This window comes from Peromyscus maniculatus, chromosome 3 (genome assembly GCF_049852395.1).
Source record: "Peromyscus maniculatus bairdii isolate BWxNUB_F1_BW_parent chromosome 3, HU_Pman_BW_mat_3.1, whole genome shotgun sequence".
NCBI classification, from domain to species: Eukaryota; Metazoa; Chordata; class Mammalia; order Rodentia; family Cricetidae; genus Peromyscus; species Peromyscus maniculatus.
The window spans coordinates 116,585,449-116,609,832 of NC_134854.1; the positions used below are offsets into that span (position 1 = coordinate 116,585,449).

The 24,384-nt window shown below is 46.2% G+C and overlaps 1 protein-coding gene across 41 annotated transcripts in view; it reads right to left on the reverse strand.

Moving 5' to 3' along the window:
• The window catches only part of Magi1 (membrane associated guanylate kinase, WW and PDZ domain containing 1), a 650,928-nt gene extending 628,034 nt beyond the window's left edge, over positions 1-22,894 (reverse strand). For all 41 annotated transcript variants that reach the window (XM_076567400.1, XM_076567410.1, XM_076567406.1 and 38 more), the window contains exon 1: positions 22,019-22,894. In XM_076567400.1, coding sequence (XP_076423515.1) covers positions 22,019-22,331 — 313 coding nt within the window. In that variant the 5' untranslated portion in view covers positions 22,332-22,894. The remainder of the gene's footprint in view (positions 1-22,018) is intronic.
• Positions 22,895-24,384: the final 1,490 nt, after the last annotated feature.

Sequence of the window (24,384 nt, forward strand, 5' to 3'; positions counted from 1 at the left end):
CCTGGGAAAGAGGGGAGGGAGCAAGAAAGGAGACTAAAGACTGAGGAAACCTTTGACCCCCAAAGTGAATAAAACCAGACAAGACAGTGCATGCCTATAATCCTAGGATTTGGAAGACAGAGGTAGGAGGATAAAGAGAAAGTCATTCTCGTACACATAATAAGTTTGAGGCCAGATAGGCATATATGGGAGATCTGTCTCAAAACAAGAACAACAACAAAAAACCTAAATAAATAAAATCTGATTCTCTATACCTGCTTCTGAGCAGAAGATAGAAGTCAAACAGAGAAAGGGGAAAGGGAAAAAAAACAAAAACAAAAACCAGTTCTCCATGGACAGATTAACTATGAGTAAAAGCGAGGCCTACACAAGCAACGGAACATGAAAGCCTTAAAGGGAAGGAAATCATGGCAAATGCTACAGTGTGTCCGAACCTGGAAATCACGGTGATAAGTGAAATAAGCCAGTTACAAAAAGCCAAATAACATGCATCCACAGATACACTGCTCTTACAAAAGCCACATTCAAAGTCAGAAATGAAGTTGCAGTTGCTAGGGGCCACAGGCAAAGAGGAACAGGGACAGTTTCCACTGCAAAAAAAAAAAAAAAAAAGACACAGCTCTCTGGAGACGGAATTGTGGCAATGGCCTCACAACAGCATGTGTGTACCTAACAACTAACATGCTTAAAAATGATTGGAATGGTCCATTTTATTCTTCACATACTTTTCTTTAAGTCTAGCAGAACCTCCACAAAGTTCAAGTTCCTTTCCTTGGACCCCTGAGAAGTGTCTAGTCAGAGCTGGAAGATGCAAACTTATGTCTAGACATGCACAGGGCGTGGCCACAGATGGATAAACAGTGCAGCTTTGTGATGAGCCAACCTGGCCACATACACCCTCTTCCCTGGGGAGGGTGTAAGAACTGCAACCACTAAAGGTTAACGCTGGGCCTCAGCTGGGACCTGGGACCAAACTCCAGGAGGTGACCCATGCTACATGCGGACAGTGACAGGGCACAGTCTCAAGAAGCTCTCGTCACCCATCACAAAATGATAAGGAAGCATCCAGGTGAATACCTGGAGAGACTGTAGCTACCAGAAAACTCATGTCAGTTAATCAGCCGAGAAACCTCGGTCAAGCAGTTCTGTCTGATCTCTGACGTGGAGGGGAAGGGAGCAGGGTTAGTGCATGAATGTGTGACCCTTGAAAGCAAAGCCTGAGCCAGGCTGGGGAGATGGCTTGCTTGGCAAGCATGGGGACCTGAGTTTGTTTCCCCAAAACCCACCGAAGAAAAACAGCTGGGCATTGTGGCACAGACTTGCAACACCAACATCGAGGAGGCAGAGATGTGGAGCCCTTGGGCTCCCTGGCCAGCCAACCTAGCCAAACCAGTAAATGTCAGGCCCATGAGAAGTCCTGGGGGCGGGACGACCACAAGGTACACGGCATCCTAAGGAACACCTGAGGCTAACCTCCGGCCTCACACACACTCACACAGGAGGGCACACATGCATGTGCATCCATACACAGCCACATATGTATAGCTAAATAAATACATGCCTGAACTGACAGATACTAAATCAAATTCTGCTACTGAGTTATTGATGGGGTGCTTAGCTCCTCATTGTCCACCAACACAGGTGAGGCCCAACAGGCAGATAAGAGGCAGGACAGGTGGGCAGGTGAGACAGCTAGAAGCTTCCCAACTCTGAGAAGAAATGAGGACTCCAGGATAACACAAGAAAGGAGGGGAAAGCCCTTAGGAGTGCAGAATGAGAATGTTGAGAACCGGAAGGAGAAAAGGAAAAGCAAACACCTTTGCTCTTCTTTGGACGCTAATATCTGCTGATTGTTTATTATCTTGGATTCATTTCTTGTTTTTTTCTCCTTTTATCTTGGCCAGAGATGGGGATCCATAATCACTGGTTGGCTGTACTCATACACACAACTATGAACCAAAGAGGGAGAAGTGGTGTGTGTGTGTATGTGTGTGTGTGTATGCAAATGTACATTCAATGCTTTATATTTTCATTTTATTTGTATAAGTGCTTTGCCTGTACCTAAGTATGTGCATCACGTGCATACCTGATGCCCACGGGGTCCAGAAGAGGGCACTGGATCCTGCTGGCAGTAGAGATGACTGTGAGCCACCATGTGTATATACTGGGAATTGAACCTAGGTCCTCCGGAAGAGCAACAACGCTCTTAACCACTGAGCCATCTCTCCAGCCCCCTAGCTGTCTTTTTTTTAAAAGCCAGAAAAAAATACCTTCAACCACTAGTGCCAACCTCCACTGCCCACCACCCACCCTGATTAGTCCCTGCATGTTTTCACATTTGTAACTTACTGCTGGTACAAGGTGGGGAATGTAAAAGCAGACTATTTTCCCCCAAAGACTGTACCCAACGAACAACACCTGGGCATGCTCTTCCTCCAAAGATGACATAGTCCTCTTCACCTTCCAGCCAGGGCATTTGGAGCCAAGATTTCAACCCTGGGATGCCAGAATTCTTAAGTACTGAGCTATGTGGCCTTAAGCCAGGAACAGAGAGCCAAGAACCACTGTCGTTTCTTCTAATAGAAGAGGAAACTGAGACAGAGAGGTTGGGCAGCATTTTCAAGGTCACACAGCTGATAAGGGATCGAACCTGTAACCGCCCACTGTCACCGATGCAATCCCCTGCCTCACACGGAACATGTCCCCTTGGGGCCTAGATTCCAGGTGAGCCTTCGGTAACCTGATGGCCTGGGGACCTTCTTAGCAAGCCAACCCTGCTCCTCCTCCGAAGTCTAAATGCTCAGCTACAGTCAGCAAGCAAGTTCAGTGTCTCTCTCCACTCGGCCCAGCATGGGCTGGTGCTGGGTATGTATCTCCTGTTCTCCTATTTCAAGTCATTGCTTGTCCAGCTTTGCCAGCAGAATGAGAACTTGTTGTCTGATCAGTTCTCACTCTGCCCTTTAGGAGTCCACAGTGCATCCATTATTCTAGAGCCTACTATACTACGGAGCTTCAGAGTTCATCCTTTTATCGCCCCCTGAGCCATCTCCGTCCCTCCACGAACCTTCCCACCCAAATAAGGCAGCTCTTTCGCTTGGTTCATCTATTCATTTCATATAATAACGCAACTCAGCTGCCAGCTGCTGCTTAGTCAGGAGAGCGGAACATATGGATGGGATTACTGCCCTCCAGGCGTTACACCCCAGAAGGCCACCAGAAAACAAGGAGGCTCGCCTCAGATAAGAGCATCACAAGTGGGCAGATAAGATGCAGGGCATCTGGTTCCCTGAAAAGGTTCCAGTTGCGCCTAGGTTTCCCCATCTCAGTGCTGCTGTCCTTTAGAGACAGGTGACTCTGTTGTGGTATTATCCTGCACACACTAGCATAGTAGGACACCAAGGCATCCCTGGCCCCCACTTGCCATCTGCCAGTAGCACCTTCCAATTATAAAACCCAAATCTTTATTCAGATTCCCTAACATTTCCCAAAGATGGCGGATGGGAGGAGCACAGCTCATGGTTTTTAAGGGGAAAAAAAAAAAAAAAACAGCTCCCAGACTGGTTCACAGTAGAGGTTCTAGGATTGGAAACAAATTAAAGTCCTGGCTCACTAGCTGTCAAACTAAAGCATGCTGGGGTAGGTAGGTGTGGGAAGGGGTCACCAACCAGCCATTACAGTTCACAACTTCACCCTTTATAACAGTGCCCCTTCCTGATTATAAATCATGAATAATGTCTCCCCAATCGTGCAAACACCACATGGTCCAGATCCAGGTGACTAACCTCACTTTCCCGCGGCAACTACGCTTACCTATAGAAGCCCGGATGGTTGACTTAAACACTGCAGAAGAATGGACTCAGCACACAACATGTGGCAATTGTTTGAGCCTCTCCCCTCAGCTATGAATATGAATACACATCAGCTGAGCATGGTGATATACGCCTTTAATCCCAGCATTTGAAAGGCAGAGGCAGGCAGATCTCTGTGAGTTCAAAGCCAGGCTTGTCTACAACAGTGAGTTACATACAGGTCAGCCAGAGCTACACAGTTAAACCTTCTCTCTCTTAAAGAAAAAAAAAAAAAAAGGAAAGAAAAGAAAGGAAAAGAAAAGAAAAGGAAAGGAAAAAAAAAGCAAGCATACACCACCACCCCCTCCCCTCAACCCCCCTTGAACACATCACCTATCTACAAAACAAAGAGGTAGCCTAAACCCAAAGGAATGGCAATGATGGAGAGCGCTCTGAAAAGTCGGGGTTTTTCAATATAGAGGTAGAGAGTACACTTTCACAGCTGGTAAGTCTAGAAGAGGCATGGCAGTGGCATATGAAGAGCAGACAGCCCTGAAGCTGATCAAACGCTAACTGGTGCTCTGTCTCCCTGAAATTCTTAGTTTTAGGCATCAACTAATCCTTTTAGGCCATCTGAAACCATTTGAACTTTTATTATTAATTATAACCAAAGAACTGAGTTTAAAAAAAATTTTTTTTTAAATAAAAAACCTTAACTATACAATCTCAAAGTAGCCCAGAACCCCCAAGCATAAAACTCCAAGTAAAATTATTTTCTCAGGGGGCTAGAGAGATGGCTCAGTGGTTAAAAGAACAGCATACCGCTCTTCCAGAGAGCCTGGGGGTTCAGGTCCTAGCACCCCCACAGGCATCTCACAACACCTGTTACTCCAGTTCCAGGAGATCAACAGACTCTTTTGGCCTCTGAAGAGCATACATGTGGTGCACATAAACTCACATAAGCACATAACATTAATAAAAGAATCTTTTTAAAAAAGATTTTTCCAACCATCCAAGATACTCACTTATTAAGTGTTGGGGATAGAACAGCAAACAGGAAAAACATTATCCCCAGGCTCATGGAAAATAATTGTTCTATACAAACAGTTTAGGGAAATCTGCACACTACCATACACTCAACTTCTTTAAGAGCACTGTGATGGGTAAATGCAATGATTAGGAGAAAAAAAAAAAAAACTAAAACACCACAAATATCAAGTTCAAATTTAGGAACCATCAAAGTGTTGTTCCAACCACATTTCAGAGCAGCCGAATGTGACAGCAAATATTCATGACTGTCCTTGCCATTTGGAATGGTGCTGTCATTTGTGCTGTTCAGTATGGTAGGCATTAGCCATGTGTGGCTTCCTAGACTTGAATTCATTATATGTACATAAAATGTCAAGTTCAGTTCCTCAGACATACTAGTAGCCACAGTTTAAGCCACCACAGCTACCTGTGGCTACTAAAGTAGATACAGAATGTAAAGGAGAGCCAAACATCACACAGTCTATTCTACTGGGCAGTCCTGTGAAGGACCATCCCTGTTTTAGAACGGCAAATGTACTATGGAAGGAAAAGTCCCTTTACGTTACAGACTGATGCTAGAGTCAGTCTGTAGCTATAAAGCAAGAAAACCATCTATATACTCCTATATACACATTCCCAAATATGCAGTTCCCTCAGATAACTCAGTCTGCCTTCCCACTACTGCTGCCTTCTCTAAATCAATGTGTTTTCAAGTGTGCACTGGGGTCTGCCACCATCATTTATTAGGAAATTAGAATTGGAAAACCACATCGAGAAGCCTAGAGCTTCAATCTATAGACATCCCACCATCAATCAGAACTGTTTTTACACCATGGCTGCACAGAATACCCACCCCAACCCCAGGATTCTGATTCCATACTGTCTAAGCTGAGACTGTGGCATGCCCATATTCAGAACTATCCTTGCTGATTCTAACTCAGGGGTGGTTTGGGGGAACATTCTTTGAAATTGGACACAGGGACTAGGCTATGAAACTCAAGTTAGAATAGCTAATGAAGCTACCACTCCAGATGCTTGGACCCTGTAGCATGCCCCGAGAACTGAACTCAATATGCCAGCCAGTGTTTCCAAAGCTGATCATTTTCTCCATGTATCCAAGCCTACGATGCAATCAGCAGCGTTCAGGTGAGTATGAACAGCATTGCCTAGTGGCAGGTGCACAGGTCCACACACCTCCCCAGCCTCTTCTAAATCTCTCTTTGCCCTTGTGGATTCAGAAAGCACAGTGAGTCACCGTGTTTTATGAAACCCCATGGATAGGGGTTCCTTCTACCAATAGTCTTCAAGAATAACAACCAGAAATTATATCCCCATCAACGGCTTCTTCTCACAATTATCCTTTTTTCAAGATAATTTATTTCACAGAGAATAGCTTGAACTTACATTTTTAGCTAAAATATCACAGAAACAGATTCACACTGCACAAGAAAGCTGGGTCCTTTCTTCCTTATGTCAGTATTTTCCAAAAGAGTTAAAGAGACACAAATAGGCAGCAGCTACAGGGACATTTCCTTTACTGGCTTTTCTATATAAATATACCAACATTGAAATAATGCCCTGTGCTTCCAAAAGAAGTCTTCTTTTTTTAGTTTGAAATGAAAAATGAAGTTATTAGAACAACAAATTCAGCTCACGGATTCCAGTGGGGGAAAGCCAGGACATCTCGGAATGCAAGCAAGCAGCAGAAATGGTAGGCTAGTCTGGTGTTCTTTGGCTGGAATGAATGGTTACTATGTTCCTCCCATCTTTAATTTTTGCCTCACCCAACGCAAGTGCAAAAACCCCAAAGTGACCTAGCTTTTGTTAGCAATTCAGACATGGTACCTACTGTCTCAGTTACCTACTGTACCTGCTACTGAAATACCACACACTAAGCAATCCTGAAGCCTCAGAGGCATGGGGCAAAATGTGTTAATTAGATATTCACCTGGGATTCACTCAAGATCAGCTGGGCAGCTTTAGAATCCTAGCCACCACAAGTGAGCTTTCCCACACACTGTCCAGGTGCTTAACTTTGGATCAGCCCTCCAGCACATCTAGATTCTTCAACAAAAACAGAGGGGCAGAAATACTACCAAAGCTCACACAGCCCAAGCAAGAATGGCATGTGTGCATTGCATACTACAATACATCTTTGAGCATTGCAAAGTGGCAGGCTAAGGCCAAATTCCATGCCAGAATGGAGACATCTGTGTGCCACAAATGAGGCTTTGAAAACACAGGAAGTTTGCCAGACCATACAATAGTCTCCACTGGAAAACTCCTCTTAGTTCTGTCCGATGCATGAAGTTCTACATTACAGACAGACTATCCTACCTAAAATCTGAATTCCTAGACAGTCTACGAGAACATTCCATTCTGATAGGGTACAGAGGGAAGGAAGGTGACCGACGAAGGGAAGGACACACAAAGCAGACCCACATGAGTCTTAACTCCTCGTTGGCTTTAACTGCCAACTGCCCCGTCTTGATCTTGTAGCGGCCCTTCCCTTACTTGGCTCCTTGATAGAAAACCCACATTGACTAAGCTCTGGTCTGAAATACTGAGTCCTGTTCCTCAGCTGCAGGCAGGAAAGCTGGAGTTCAGCATGAATTATGTAATGCAGAACAATCCGTTAGGCGGGCAGGAAAAGCAGCAAGGGCTACAGCTCTCCCAGAACACAAAAGTCTACCATGTAACAATGGCGCTTCAGAACAGGCTCCAGAAGTTCACCGAGTCTAACAGCACGTCTATCTACTCTTGAAGGAAAGGCTGGAATCCTGACTTATCTGTAGAAGACCCAAAAAAGATGGTCTCAGGCACTTTCCTTTACTATTTAAAACCTTCCGGGCCAGAAAGACAGCTGAGTTATTTAAAGCAAAAAGACTTGAATTCAATTTTCAAAACCTACATTAAAAAAAAAAAATGTAAAGCCATGTGTGGTGGTTTGAAAGAAAATGGCCCCCAAAGACAGTGGCACTATTAGGAGGTGTGGCTTTGTTGGAGGAAGTGTGTCACTGTGGGGGCGGGCTTTGAGATCTCATATATGCTCAAGATATCACCCATTGTCTCAGACCACTTCCTGCTGCCTGTAAGCCGTAGGACTCTCAGCTACCTCTCCAATACCACGTCTGCCTGCAATGCCACCATGTCCCACCATGATAATAATGAACTGAACCTCTGAACTGTAAAAGAGCCACCCCAATTAAATGTTTTCTTCTATAAGAGTTGCCATGCTCATGGTGTCTTATCACAGTGATAGAAACCCTCACTAAGACACCATGTATGGTGGTGATGTTGGAGAGACAGAAAATGACAAATGGGGCTTCCTACTAGGTTAGCTCGAGGCCAATAAGAGATGCTTTCTCAAAAACAAGATAGGGCTGTAGAGATGGCTCTGTGGGTCAAGGGACTTGTTGAACAAACATAAGGACCTGAGTTCAGATCCCAAGCATCTACATAAAAAGCAAGGCATGGCTGCAAGTGCCTATAACCTCACCACTGTGGAGGAGTGGGAAGAGGAGACAGAAGAACTGTTGGGGCTGGCCAGCCAGCCACCAATCTAGCTCCAGGGTCAGTAAATCCGTCTCAAGGGATAGTGTGCACTGGCGGGCACGCATACACACATGTTCACACATCACCCACCCAAATACTACACACACAAAAGGAAGGGAAAATATAGATAGCCCCTGTCTTAGCTAGGGTTCCTATTGCTGTGATGAGACAGCGTGACCATGACAACTTAGGGAGGAAAGGGTTTATTTTGATGACACTTCCTTATCACAGTTCATCATAGAAGGAAGTCGGGGCAGAAACTCAGGGCTGGAACCTGGAGGCAGGAGCTGATGCAGAGACCATGGAGGGGTGCTGCTTACTGGCTTACTCCTTTTGGCTTGCTCAGCCTGCTTTCTTACAGACCCCAAGGACCACCATCCCAGCAGTGTCCCCATCTACAATGCTGGGGAATGAGCCCCCCATCAAACACTAATTAAGAAAATGCCCTCCAGGCTTGCCTACAGCCCACTCTTATGGAGGCCTTTTCTCTATTGAGGTTCCTCCTCTCAGATAGCTCTAGCTGTGTCAAGCTGACATAAAAACTAGCCAGCACAGTGCTTGAGGAACAACACACAAATGTTATGCTCTGGTACATACTTGCATGCATACCCACACACCCATATACATGTACACACATACACACGCACACCATTCCTAAGCAGCAAACAGAGCTCACTCATTCTTTTATTTATAAGACTATACATTTCACAGTGAAATCATCTCTAAGCAGAAAATAGATTCTATTCCCACACTGGGAATTCAAATCCATATGAATGTCAATTTCAAGATGTGATTTTGCACCCAGTTCTCAGTTTCAGCCGACCAGGGCCCTGAGACAGAATATTCCAAAGATTATAATCAGCTGTCAAAACAGACTCTCTCCCCAGCTCTTCTCAACTGGAATTGGAGAGCTGTCACCAGCTGGGCCTCAATGAACCTACATGGCAAGTTCTCGTGCCAAACTAAACCACTTCCAGAATGTATTATTCATTTCAACACACATTTCTTGGCCTGTGTGTGTGTGTGTGTGTGTGTGTGTGTGTGTGTGTGTGAGCTGGTCACCATCCTGGGCCCTGAGAACACAGATATAAGAAACATGATTGCTACTCTTACAGATGTGACAGGCACCGATGGAGAAACGAATACATACAGGAAGCACTGCAAACTTGTCATGTGACGGCCAAATATGGCCCCCAGATGCGTTCTCTTTGGTTCACCCATGTTTTCAAAAGCACTTTGAACCAACATTTAAAAATCGGTGAAATACATGTCTTTAAAAATTCCAAGCTTCGGTGGTTTCTTGAACTTGAGAAGAGCTAATGACCCTGGACCAACATTAGCACATGCCAGGTGACCACAGCAGATCAGAATCCTTTCCTTTAGAATGAGGAAAACCCTTTCAGTTGAGCCCAGTCTCTAGCACTCCATATCCTTTATACAACCTCAGAACATGAGCTCAGCATGACTGCCATAAAAAACAATTCCAGTAGAAGGTATTGGGCATGTCAAGTAAGGTCAGGGAAGAACAGGGTTCTCATATACACAGTCAAAGGCTCTAACTTGATTGCCAACTAAAAAGAAATAGTCATATAAGCCCACAAAACTAATTCTAGACATTTGTTCAAAGAAAATATCTGAACATGTTCGTTAAAATATACATACATAGAAGGATATTCATCAAAACCATGTATAAAACATGGAACAAGTGAAAACAATGTAAATGTTCATGTTCAAAACTTGAAAACATACTATAGAGTGACCAAAACAGATCACATAGCCATTGGAATATTTAAGTAAATTTATATGTGTTTAAAAAAATGTTTTAGGTCCACAGACACAGTAGCCCACTGCTAGTCCCAGAATGAGGAGGCAGAGGCAGGCAGATTTCTGAGTTTGAGGCCAACATAATCTAGCTACATAGCAAGTTCTACACCAACCAGGGCAACATAAGGTCCTGGGTTTTGTTTTTTTTATTTTTTGTTTTGTTTTGTTTTAAGGCCATATTAAAGTTCCACCACGCACTGTTATACATTTCATTTTAGTAAGAAGGTAGTCCCCAGCCTCCCTCCCTCCCTCCCTCCCTCCCTCCCTCTCTCTCTCTCTCTCTCTCTCTCTCTCTCTCTCTCTCTCTCTCTCTCTCTCTCTGTGTGTGTGTGTGTGTGTGTGTGTGTGTGTGTGTGTGTGTGTGTGTGTGTGTGTGTGTGTGTGTAAGCATGGGTGGATAGATAAAAGTACAATGTTAGCACATACATTTCTCTGGGGTAGAATATTAAGTCATGTGCATACATTTTCTTTCCACATTAACATCTTTCTGTATTCTACATATTGTTTAAATGTGGAAAAACATGAGACAACAGACGATAGATTGATAGGGATGGATGGATGGATGGATGGATGGATGGATGGATGGATGGATGGATGGATGGACAGATCTACTACATACAGTGACCAATAGTTACATGAGGTCAATGTGGCATTTAATTTTTAAAAGATTAGAAACCAAAACCTTGATGTACATACTTTTTATTAAAAAAATAAAATACACATGCTCTAACACCAAAGAAAGTTATTTTTTAACAACTTGAGCTTTGAATTCTTAACCACGGCGCACAGACCGAAGCAGGCTGATGGTTGGAGGGGGACATGAACACTCTATCAGATGCAAATTCCATGGCCTTGCCAAGAATCCAGGTGCTAAGACACTGGCTCTATTTCAATCAGGGCCAAAGTGGTGCCTCCCATGGCCACCTCACATAAGCAACTGCTGTTCACATCTGGCCAGAATAAAGGCACGCTAAACCTCCAACACAACTAATTCAATGTTTTCTCTACAGTTCAAAACGCTGTAACAACTGGCAGACAACCATCTTAAATCATCACAGAAAAGTCAGACATATGGCTAAGTATATTTAATATGCCTTAAAAATAAAAAACTGGATTTCCTCGCCAACAAGATCCTAGGCAAGAATTTATGCAAAAATTATGTCTAGCTTTTAACCCTGCGAAAATTTCAGCAGAGATTTCCTGAGTACCTACACAGAGCAGAGATTATACAATACACAAAACAAGGATGCTTCCTACAAGAAACACATACGCAGCGAAGAAGACAGTCAGGCAGATTTACAGTTACGAAGCAAGGGCATGAAAAACACCCAGGACCCAGGAGGAAGGGAACTGACAGATTTAGTGACATTAATCATAAAGAGCAGGAGCCCATGGCAAATAAACAGAATTGCCTGAAGATATGTCGTAGCACATTCTGATTTCTGGCTGGTAAATTTGGGAGAATACTTTTTTTTTTTATTTCTAGAACTATCTTAGATGAGGTCACTAAGCATATAATACTGTATCTGGCACCTGTCTAAAACAGGTACTTCCACACAAACATAAGGACATGAGGGCTCTAGACATTTGTAATATGGAAGTCCAAGGTAGCCAGGTAGCACCAGGCAGACGTACGCTTGAGTCTCGCTGTCGGTGACTAACTTAACCTCTGAAAATATACTTCTCATGGTTAGGAGGAGAATAAGGTCATACACCCAAGCAAACTCTCTAACCTGAGACTCAGAAAAGTTCATAGGCGTTATCATTACTAATCTATCATTCCTAACTCAGATTCCCAGTCTCTATGAAGTAGTACCTCAGATCAGGCTTTCTCAACTTCAGCCTTAGTGATAGTTTTGATAAATTTCTTGTACATTATAAGCTGTTTAGTAACTTTCCTGACCTCTATTTAGGAAGTGTCAATACCACCCAATCCTTAATAGACATGAAAAAAATGTTTTTACACACTGGCAAATTTCCCCAAGGAGGGTAAGTGAAATTCTGCCCAGTTAAAAACTACTGCCTTAGGGGAACTCAGTGTGCTGGGTTTCTATTTTTCAACCAAAAATGATCATAGATGACCATTATTACTTATGAACCAAGAAAAGCACTGTTTAATATACATTATCTCGTGTTGTCCTCACAACCACCATATTAATTCGCTTCTCTGTTGCTGTGATAAAACAGTGACCAAAAGCAACTTGGGGAGGAAAGGTTGTACTTGGCTTACAGGTTACACAACCTATCATCAAGAAAAGCCAAAGAATGAACCTGGAGGTGGGAACTAGAGGAGAATTACAAGCTGGCTTGTTCAGCTAGTTTTCTTATACATCCACACACACTGACTTCAAACCTACATAACTAACCACTAAACATCACTACCTCCCCAGACATTTTTAGCATGGGAGCCCAGACATTGTACCAGAAAAATCAGGGAACCTTGGTGGTCACAATCTCAAGGATCACTAATACTGGCACTGGCCTGCCTGGCACATCAATAAATAAAGAACCTACCATCCCTCCAAACTTTATCACAACCTGGGACCTCAGAACATCATTAGGACCAATTCCTCACCCATGCGTGTAGGCACAGACCTTTACCAAACACATGGAAAATCTTCAAGCTTCCTTCCTATTTGTCTAAACCAATCCTGTAGAAAGAGCATCTGAATCATACAGAAAGGTGAAGGCTGTTTCTAGACTTGAGAAACACCCACAGAGAACTATGTACCCAAATCTCCATCCCCCCGAAAATCTTTCTTCTCCCTGAAATGCTTTCAAATGGGGAATATTAACAGAAGCCAACACTTTCTGAGCAATCACTTTGTGCAGGCCCAGAGCCATGTGGCTTACTCAGATTGCATCTTCTTCCTACATCAGCCCTACAGAGTAAGCATCTTCATCATCTCCATTTTCAGAGGGACCATCATGGCTCAGAGAGGTAAAGTATTGTGCCCCCTATAACTCAACTTCTACATTAGCCAGACTGGGTCTAAAATCTTAATTACAGCACATCAATTAATTGCTATTCATGGATTAGTCTACAAGCAGTTTGACAGTCCAGTTAATACTGCATATAGCAATCAATAATTTTTGAAACATGGCTTATCATCAGCATATAAGCAAGCACCTTTTTGATTGCACCATCACGCCACTGTCCATAAAGAGAACCGCAAGCCTTGTCTCCCAACAAACTAAAGGATTAGCCTTACTGCAGAAAAGGTAACTGTAGCCCATTAACAGCACACACAATCGACTCGGCTACACTCACAGTAGGCTTGATACCTCAGCAATGAGAATAGAATTGTCTTACATAACTCATTCTCCAAAACACTAGCGATGGTTACAGAAAAGGTACATAGGCAGAGCCTGCAGGGAGAACCTGCCACCGACCAGGGGAGGGCTGAAAATGTTCACGACCTTCCTGGATACACTCAGCACGAAGCTGCTGCCCTAAGCCCAGAATTCCTCCCTCAACAAAGTGACTTATTTGAACACCTGGTTGGCACCTTGCCTCCATCTCCTTGCGTTTCCGAGGACCACCTCCCAGATAGGCCTGTAAATTAGTTTACATTCAACTAATCCCTGGGGAGTCCGAGATAGGAGGGTGGCCACCAGTTTGAGGCAACTTTACCCGTCACACAGTAACGTTCAGGCAAATTTGAGGAACAATAAAAGACTGTCTCAAAAAAAATAAGTAAATAAAAATTGAAAAAGCTAATCTCAGATGTGCCCCTAGAAATTCAATTTAAGACACACATGATGGTGGAGAGCAGTCAGGGTGGCAAACAGACTGAGGTCAATGACTTGGGGATGTCAACGAGATCCGCAGGGTGGCTCCAGTGAGTCTCCAGTTTAGATCAACCACCTGGTGACCCTAAGTACTGCCACCACAAAAATCCAGCATTCAGTTAGCCTTAAAGTCAAGCCAAGATTGAAAATGCAAGTTAAGGATAACTGTATCTTTGACCCCCAAGGAGATTCTAACATAGTCCATTCTCCTGTGCTTGGTGAGAGACAGAGGACTAAACGTGTTTACTATAAAAACCCATAATCCCAAGTCTACTGATGCAGGCCAGAACTGCTGTCTTCAAAAATATTTGTGGACCACACATCTAACTCTATTCCGCTCCAGACGGAGAGTGTGGCTATTAAAAGTCACACAAAGCTTAATGCAGACCATCATGAATTACCTACATTCTCATAATTTGCAGAGACAACTGAGCTCGAGAGATCTGTTCTCACTCTAAACTTGACAGTAAACACTCAACAAATACATGAACAACGACTCCACAGCACCCTGGGCACCAGGGAATCAGCATTAGTGAGGAACCAAAGCACCCTGCACTCTTGGAACTTGTGTTCTACCGGCAACTTCCTTAAGTGAGCTGCATAGCCCAGGGTCAAATAAAACCCGGAAGGGAGGGAGGACATAGGATGACACGTGGCTGTGGAGTTGGCTTTACATCATGTGTCGGAGGAAGCCTCACTGAGAGGGTGACACCTGAGAGAGGCTTCCGTTCACAGAGGAGCCGGTCCGTCAGATGTGTAAGTGGCAACCTGCAGACTGGGCAGGGATAGAGAAGCAATGGCAAGGGCCACATCACAGAAGCCTTGGAAGTTTCTCTATGAACTTTGCCCTTTACCTCTCACCTGGGGACTACAGGTGTGAGCATAAATAATGGACTGCTCTACTATCTAACTGCTGAACTATAAAAATAGATGATTACTATTTAATCATAAGATACACTCTTCAAATACATTTTCTAATTGTATTGCATACCTCCAGAAAAGGTGAGATTCGGAACACACTGGACCTTTTCTAAGAGACCCAGACCATAAAGCAGAAGTCAACAGACAGGCCCAACCTTGACATCCATGGGCTTTGCTTGGGGAACCAATGAAAGGAAATCACAAGAAGCAAAACACAATGCAGACACCCATGGAGTACAGCATGACTCATGAGAAGACTCGGCAAGGTTATCTTGCATATGAGTGGGCTACAGACAGACGACGATTCGGTAACCTACTTTTTAGGACATGAACGTCAGGCCTTAACAAATCTGACAGCCTTTATTCTCAGTGTATACAAAATTCAGCATATCCTGTTACACATATATACACACTCAAGGAGAGGACCACTAACATCACAGGGTGGTGTTGTGCATTAAATAACCACTGTTTATAGAGCAACATCCTTCATGTAAACCCCTGTGGGAAGGAGATGTCAGAATGTTTTCTCTTATAAACCACTTAATTCCCCTCGGTGGATATCATCAATTCTGCTAGCCGAGATGAGCGGGATACTGAATGCCAACAACTGCAGTGAGCCAACTGTACGCCATTGCCTCATAAGGTCAAGTGAATCTACTTTAAATGGCACGGCCAATGCCAAAGGGTGGTCACAAGGAACAACACACAGCGTGGGCTGCCTATCCTTGCACTGGTTCTGTCCTGTAAAGGCCATGAAGTATTCCTCAACATAGGCTAAAATTACGCCTCTGACAAGGGTCTTTTGGCACCAAGAACAAAAATAGACTGATTTTCGAAGGTTTAAGTTAAAAATATATAAATTATGCCTAATTTAAGAGTGAGAGAAAGGACCGAAGCTGTTTTATGTAGCTAAGAGTCTGTCTGCTGCTGGTGAAGGTAATTAAAGAGATACTATTCACAGAGACAAAGCTTCCATAAGACAGAGCTAAGACATCTTTCTCAGACACTGGCTCACACCAGAGCACACATGACCTGAGCAGGAAACCCCTGCCTGCTGAGCACCTAATTCTTATAGCTAAAGATGGGTTAAACTTCAGTTAGTAGAATCAACAGGCAGAAATAATGCATGTAACTCATTAGACTCTGACCATTGTAATAGCCCAGAATACATTAGTTGACACTGGGAGTCAGCTAAATGGAAGAACTGGTGGTAGGAAAGTGGACGCAGTAAGAGTCTAAATAAGAAAGGATAAACAGAGACAGAACGAAGAAAAGACAGATGCCACAGCTGCCCTAGTTACACACTTCTCTGAAACCATCACTGTGGCACACACCTTTAATCCCAGCACTCAGGGGGCTGAGGCAGGCAAGTCTCTGTGAATTCAAGGGCAGCCTGGGCTACACAGAGTTCCAGGCCCGCTAGGACCGCACCGTGAGATGCCGTCTCAGAAAACAACTCCTCTCAGTAAGAAGAAAACCACGGAAAATATCCGCCTGGGTAGAACAAATTTTAGCGAGTACCTAGTTAGTGCATGTCAGGTAGTGTTTTAGGTGCTGGGATTAAGGCGAATAGAGGTGAGCTGCTTGTCTTCACAGGAGAGAGAGGAGGGCACAAAAAGAACCAGAACTTGTAAAACCATGACAACACATCGGGGAAAGGGACGCTCTCGACTCAGGGTTACCATCCACGTTTCCAGTGGTGTCTGATAATAGCTCAGTCTAGACTAGGAAAACCAGCGCCATGAGCCTCTTCCCAATTCCGGTTCTGCTACAAGCCAAGGTCTTCCCACTCCCACCAAGACCTGAGGAAGAGGCTGGCAAGAGAGCACAGCGGGGGGGGGGGGGGGGGGGGGGGGGGGTGCTTGCTGCTAAGCCTGATGACCTGAGCTCGATCTCCAGGACCCACACAGTGGAAGAAGCGAACGCCCTCAAGCTGTCCTCCACAAGTATACCATGGCACACTTGTGAATGCATTACACACACACACACACCAAATAATAAATACACAGAATAACAATATATTTTTTTTTTTAAATCTTAAGAGAGAACACCAGGAGGAGGACATAGAGAATGAAGGCAAGTCAATGAGAATCTCTTTGAAGTAACAATAAAAGCCAAGGGCCAGGAGAGATGTCGGGGCTGCGCTGCCGAGTTTGGTTCCCAGCACCTATTTCAATCAGGTGAATTACGACTCCAATGGGATCCAACACCTCTGGCCTCTGCAGACGCCTGCACTCACATATACATGCCCACACAAGGACAGGAATACATAATTCAAAATTTAAAAAGGAGTCAAAAGCCAGGCACAGTGGTGCACACATGTAATCCCAGCACGCAGGAAGGTGGAGGCAGAAGACTTTCGTACAGCCTGGACTATACAGTGAGTTAAAGGCAACAGAGCAACACAGTGAGATGTGTGCCTGAAAGAAGCAAAGAGAAGGCAGGTGATATGGTTCGGGGTTAAACAGAGTCACTGCACAAGGCTGAAACCCTGAGCTCAATTCCAGAAAAGACATAAAGGTGAAGAGTAGACCAGACTACAGTTATGCTCTGCCAGTATGTAGCATATGTAGGCTGTGGCATACACTTGTCCCCAGGTACACATCACACACACACACACACACAAATAAACAAACAAAACAAAATTTTAAAAGCAAAGAGAAAACCGATTTTTAAAAAGCAATTGATCTAGAAATAATCTGGGAGAAAGGAAGCAGATCAGACACTCACAGAAAAGGAAGAAACCAAGAAAGACACAGCAGTGCGATCTGAAACGAAGGGAAAATGGTCACAGAATTATTTTCAGAGCTGATGCCATATATTCTGACTCACCAACATGAACACACAACATCAAAACAAACAAACGCAAAGGAAGAAACCTGCACCAGAACTATATTCAACTCTACGGAGCCACAACCCCCGCCCTGTGGTGAGAAAGGTTTGGTGCCAATGTTAGAATTTTAAATTGGGTCTTATTTATTGTCTCCTACTCGCCTTAAGAAGAGAATGGAAAGGCAATTTCAGTTCCTGAGTAATTTTCAAAACCACAAATTCATCCACAAAAAAAAATATGAAAAAGCATGCCCTATAATATACTCGTTTGAGAAACTGCAATCAGACCTTTTTAAACCTCAAGTCTGAGTTATTCGTGGCCCAGAACTTCACTAGAGCAGTGGCTCTGAAGGGAGGCCGTGGCTCTGAAGGGAGGCCGTGGCTCTGGAGGGAGGCCGTGGCTCTGAAGGGAGGCCGTGGCTCTGAAGGGAGGGCGTGGCTCTGGAGGGAGGCCATGGCTCCGGAGGGAGGCCGTGGCTCCGGAGGGAAACATACCCACTTATACCGGGCATTGAGAAATTGAGGCCCACAGAGGGTGACTTTGCAAGACCTTGTTCCAGAACAGAAGGTCATCTGTCCATCTTCTCCACTTCAGGCTCTACCCTAGGCCAATACTTCACAAAACTCCCCCAAGGACTCCATGCCCAAAGTTTCTGAGGCAGAAGCACTCTGGGAGGCAGAATTTACATTCCTGATGAGGACCCTGGTGAGCTTAGATCTGCTGGTTGGGGAACTCCAATTCCAGACCCAGTGTCCCCAGAGTTAGGAGCAGAGACTCTGGGACGGCACTGGGCTAGGGCCCCCTCTACCTCTGCTACGTCAGTAGGGCTCTCAGCAAAGTTTCCAAGATCTGTGTCAAGTTCAGAGGATTAAGAAGAGAATGCCCACAAAGTTCTAGGCTAGCCAACCTGATATGCTCTTTCCATCTTCTTGGTTTACTCTGGTGCCAAGGTGTGAACCCAGGACTCAAGTGTACTAAACACACACTGGCCTGGCAAATTCCAATGTGAGAACTTAACAAAAACTAGCTACCTCCTATCCAACATTTCTGTAATTACTTTCTTTCCCTAAACACTAGAATGATTAAAATTCAACATAGGTAAGATTAAAGACTGGCAAAGATAAAAAAATAACTGGAACATTCATAGCAGTCAAATGTGCACCTAGAAGCAAAAGCAAATGGAAAAAATACATACTAGAGAATAGTGTGCAGAAAGAAAAAAAAAGGAGCCACAGAAGAAGGTACACACACAACATGAAACTTCCAAAACCTCCTGGGTGAAAAAAGACACCAGAGTATATAATCAGTAGTGAATAATCTAAATATAAATCAATAGTAAGAATGAGGAACCAACACCCTTTGTTGGGAGTACATTAACTGGAAAGAAATGTGAAGGGAATTTTCAGGTAATGGAAATGTTCTATATCTTCATTTGAGTGATAGAAAGGTGAGGAGGTACATGTGCCAATCATGTGCCAAAATTCATCCAAGTAGATGCTTGGTATCTGACCTAAACTTCTATAACATATATACAAGTATCAAAACACTGCAGTGCACTAGAGCTGGCAGCAGACACTGCAGTCCCAGCACTGTGGACATTGATGGGAGGACCATGCATTCAAGGCCGCCCTGGACCACCTGCCGGGGAAAAATGTGTATAGATGTCCGTATGTATCCGTTTAAAAGGGTATGTAGGGTTTTTTTTTAGATCTGGATTCTGCTACAGGTGAATAATATGCACACAGACCCAACTAACATATGCACATTTATAATATTTTTTAGGCATGTTATGACCAACAACTACACTCTACACTTGCCATGAAGAAACTCCAGCCTAGTGGGTCCATTTAGTCTGGTTCCCAATCCACTCCCATGCCATATGCCATGTGCTATAGACTATTTTGGCTCTCAAGTCTCTCCGGAGAACTGCCATGCAACAGAAAGAGTACAATCTTCTCACACAAGACTGTGACATTTCCACACAGACAAGTACCCAGAGGGACTGTGTCCCTGTGAGGGGCTAACTGCAAACGGAAACACCATAAAAATATCATGTCTTCCCATAGACCAACTTAGTCTACCTGATATGATAAAGACACAGTAACAAAGAAAGTCAGATACAATAAGCCCTATAATGTAAATCACTTTGGAAACATGAAAGAAAGAAAGACTGTTAAAATGGTTCCTAGGGCCTTCTTCACTGTACCGTCAACACTGGACAAGTAACTGTGTCCATGTAATTATCACACGCAACAGCATTCATAATGTAGTGGATTCCAAGCCACCCCTAGCCCATTACAAGGATGTTCAGAAGCATCAGCCCACTCTTTCTTGTGAACATTTCTGTTGGCAAAAGAAAGCCCTAGGGGAGGAACTGACACTTGGAGGCAATACAGTAGCTGTCCAATCCATAGGCATCTTTCCCCAACTACACTGATGAAGCACACACACACACACACACACACACACACACACACACAAACACACACTCACTCACACAGGGGACGGGGGTTTGCTAAGCAGTGGAAGGACTCAGCTTCAGGCAGCTTTTTGCCCACAAGTCTCAGGACCCATTAATCACCCCCCAGACATCCTACTGGATGAGAAATCTTTCTGCAAAGTGGCCCTGAACTCAAACCTAATGTTGCTCAATAAATGTCTAACATAGTATTTTCTCAATGGCTCTACCAAGTCATAATCACCCGGGGAACTGGCATTAAATTCCTAACTAGGACAGACTGCTTAAATTCAACACTCTTCCAACAATGACAGCTTGCTTTTACTGAGCACCTACCGTGAACCAGCACCCTTCTGCACACTTTCTGTTAGGAATTTTATGAGAAATTCGTAAGGACATACTCATCAGACAAGGCCAAGTTGGGAGATAAAGACATTCCATGGTTAGGTGTCAGCCCCTGGCTCCCAACACCACTGACAGGCCTGGCTACTAGGCTACCCACACACATACTGCACCCCTCCTCCGGTCATCTGGAAGAGGCCGGCTGCTGAGAGGAATGGTTCAGCCCAGCCTTCCCTTTGACACATTTTCTTCGGCTGCTGCCATCCTGACAGGAACATATGGCAACTTTTCACCACCTTCAACTCTGCCGCCCGCCTCCTCGGGTGCCTTCATCTGGGAGAACCTGCCTGCGTCACAGCACTTTAAGCTCGGCAGTCATTCTCCGATGGCCAGAGAGAGGATCAGACCTCCGCTCAGACCAAACTGAGAGTGACTAACCTACCACGGCCAGGAGCCATTAAAGGCGTCTTTAAGGAAACCATTCCCATAATACATACTTCTGGGGGAGGGATTTGCTTCCCTCTACCCCAGCATTCAGTCCCTAGAGGTCATGCCCCAAAGTCCCTCCTCCTCCTTGCTTAAGGCTTAACAGAAAAGGCTCATAAACTTTTAGTAGTCGTGTGACCTTGGGCAAGTCACTTACTTAAGGTCAGTCCCCGCTTACTTATTATAATACCGGACTTACAAAACAAGTCGATGGTATAGCACTGTTTGTGAATCAGAATGAGATAATGCAATTAAACCACTTTACAGAGAGGCTCTCACATAGTATGCTGACAATGAATTGTAACTATCAACAATCATCCTCAATAAGGACGACGGTGCAGGAGGAGGAGGAGGAGGCGGCTGGATAAACTTGGACTAGATTCGCGCCAAGAGCGAAACACCCCTTCCCCCACTGTATGTCTCCACAAGGAGGAGACACAGACGTCACCCCGCTGTGGGGTGAATGCAGCCTCCTCAGGCGGCCGGATTGAGAATCTCCAGGGGGTCATAACCCAGCCCACCTGGAGGGGCTGCAGGGTGAAGGCAATTTCGTGATGGAAGAGTTCCAATCAGCCACAAATAGACCCTCCCCTTCCACGACCCACTCTCCAGTTCTGGGAACCTAAGCAGTGCTCAGAGAACGCCACCAGCTCCGAGAGCTTAGTCGCCGCATAAGAGACAAGGGGAAGCTTCCACCTTTGCCCTGCCTCAGTCTCCTAGCTGCCTCAAGGTGCAGAAGAGGCTGCGCAGCTCGAACTAGGTGGCTGCGATGAGAAGTTGGCACACCCGGCCTGGGAAGCATCTCCACTTTGCAGCGCAACCTCGCCCCCTGCCCGTGGCCACGCAGGTGGTCGCCAGCCCACAACCTCGCAACTTTGCCTGCCTCTGGCCCGGGCCTCAACTTTGGCTCTCGGCACTCGGAGCAAACGGCGCCCCTTCAGGCCTCCCCTCTTTTTCTGGGTGCGCCCCCCCAGGCACGCCCCGTCTTACCTTGTCTGACGGCTCTGAAGGTGACGGCCTCCTTGCAGCTGTCGATGACTCCCAGCACGTCATAGCGGGGCAAGCCGGACACCCGGACCCCCTGCACCTCCAACAGCAGCTCACCTTCGGCTAGCTTCGGGCCCTCGCCGCAGCCGGGAAGCACCGCCACCTCGGCTGCCGCCACCGCCCCCACGTACAGAAACTCCCCGTGCTCCGCGCCCCCCAGCACCGTCACTCCCAGCTCGCCCTGGGGTCCCCGCTTCACGGTGCACTCGTGAACGCGGCCAGTCCAGTGGTTCTTCTTCTGGATCACTTTCGACATGATGAGTTACAGCCCCTCCTCAAAAGGGGAAAAAAAAAAAAAAACAAATAAACTGCTAAAACGAGAGACAGGTGCCCCCACAGCACGAGCCCCCGGCGCGGCGGGCTCACGGGACAAGCATCTCTCCGAGCGCGGGAGCGAGCCACTCGATCCTCCTCGTCCGACTCACTCGCGCTCTCAAGCCATCATAAAACAAACTTTCCGGGCTCCGTCGAGAGCCCTGCACGGGCGCCCGCGAGCTTTGTTTGCATTCCGGTGCCTCCGGGTCCGCGTTCCGGCGCCGATCGCGCTCCCGGGACCAGAGTCCACTCCGGCGCCGCCCGGGCCCCGCTCTCCGCTCCGCGGCTTTTCTCCACACGCGCCGCGCCTGCTCCGCGCCCGGCCGGCCGCTCCTCGGCGCGAGGGAAGCCCTTTCCAAGCTAGTTGCCGGGAGCCCTGGAGACGCGGCGGCGCGGGGCGGGGGTGAGGGGACGCGAGGGAAGTGGCCGCGGCCCCTTTAAGCAGATACAAAGGCTCGGCTTGTTTTGTTACAGTTCATTCTACTCCGCTCGGCGGAGCGCGGCGGCCGGCTGGAGGGGAGACGCGCGCGCATGCGCCCCGTGGCCGCCCGCGGGCAGGCCCGCCCCACTCCTCCTCCTGGAAGGGAGAGATTCCAACGCGCCTGCCGCGGGGTCCTAAGGCCGACCCTCCATTGACGCCGACTTGCTCCTCTCCCTGCACCCCTAGAATTCCTCCTCTCCCGGTGTTGTCCGCCCAGCCAGACCCTTGAGGGGAACACGTGCGCGTGCCCCACTCCAGCTGTCTAACTTTTGGAACACAGAGAATCCGGCTTTGGTGTTTGCAAATCGGTTCAAACAGGTGGGGGCTGGGAGACCCAATTCAGTGCCGGGCTCACTCGTGTGCCTTGCCAGCCGAGTTCCCTTGTCGCCCTCGGCCGGTGCCTGGCCACGCCATCGCTCACGCGGCTCCGCTGCCTCCCGCCACATTCCCGCGCCTGCTCCCCGCCCAGGGGTTCAAGTCCACACGCGGAGCCTGGCTCTTGTCTCTGTGACCCTTAGAACCCGAACCAGCAAGTCACACACACACTCTTTGCATCCCTGTCTGTGCCCATCAAACGCGCCTACACGTGCACTTCAACCCTTAAACTTTGGAGCCAACTTTTTAGGACAAGGAGAAAACTGCCGGCGAGCGAGAAAAGCCAAAGGCTAGCGTGGCCTTCAGCCTAAGGGGTCTCGCTAGCCTCTCATTGTCCTTCCAGCAAAGAGGCAGCGGCCAGCCTTCTTTGGCTTCTGGAGGAGCCTAAGGACTGCTTTGGGGAGTAAAGATCACCGCGGGGTGCGTGCGGGTCCTGCACCCGCGTCAGCGGGGCGGGGAATGGGGGGCGGGAACCATCTGGGAATTCGCCGCCCTGGGGCGGGGTGCGGTGATCTGGGCACTGGCCAGGTTAGGACAGAAAGAACAGCCTCCAAACGCCAAGAGGCCGGCGCAGTAGTGGCCCAAGCAGTTTCTTTTACCTGTTAGTGATTTCCAACAAGTTCCTCTTTGGTCACAGAGTTGTGAATCTACTAGATAAAGGGAGGTAAGTTAGAGCCACTAAGAGGTGAAAATACCACTGAACTGGGTTGAGAAAAATCTGAAGTTCAGATTCCTCAAGCATCTTCGGTATGACATTCAGTAAACTGACCTCTCAGAGGTTCCACTTGCCAATCCAATGCTGGAGGAATACAGCAAACCCCCACCCCACCCCACACACACCCCACCCCACCCACACACACACACACACAGTTGTGAGGAATAATGCACAGGCACTGGAAACTTGCAAAGTAAATAATTGTATAGTGGCATATGTAAAACTTCACAGTCTGAGAGTTGGGGTTGGGGGATCGGAGTCCTTACTGCTTTGGGTTGGAGGGTGGAGATAATCCATTCTCTAGAACTTTCAAAATATAAGCATGTATTTAAGCCCGTAAAGCCTTGTTTCTAGAGTGCTAGTCTAAGTTAATAAAAATAAAAGTCTGGTGTTTCACATCTCTAATCCCGGCACTTGGGAGGC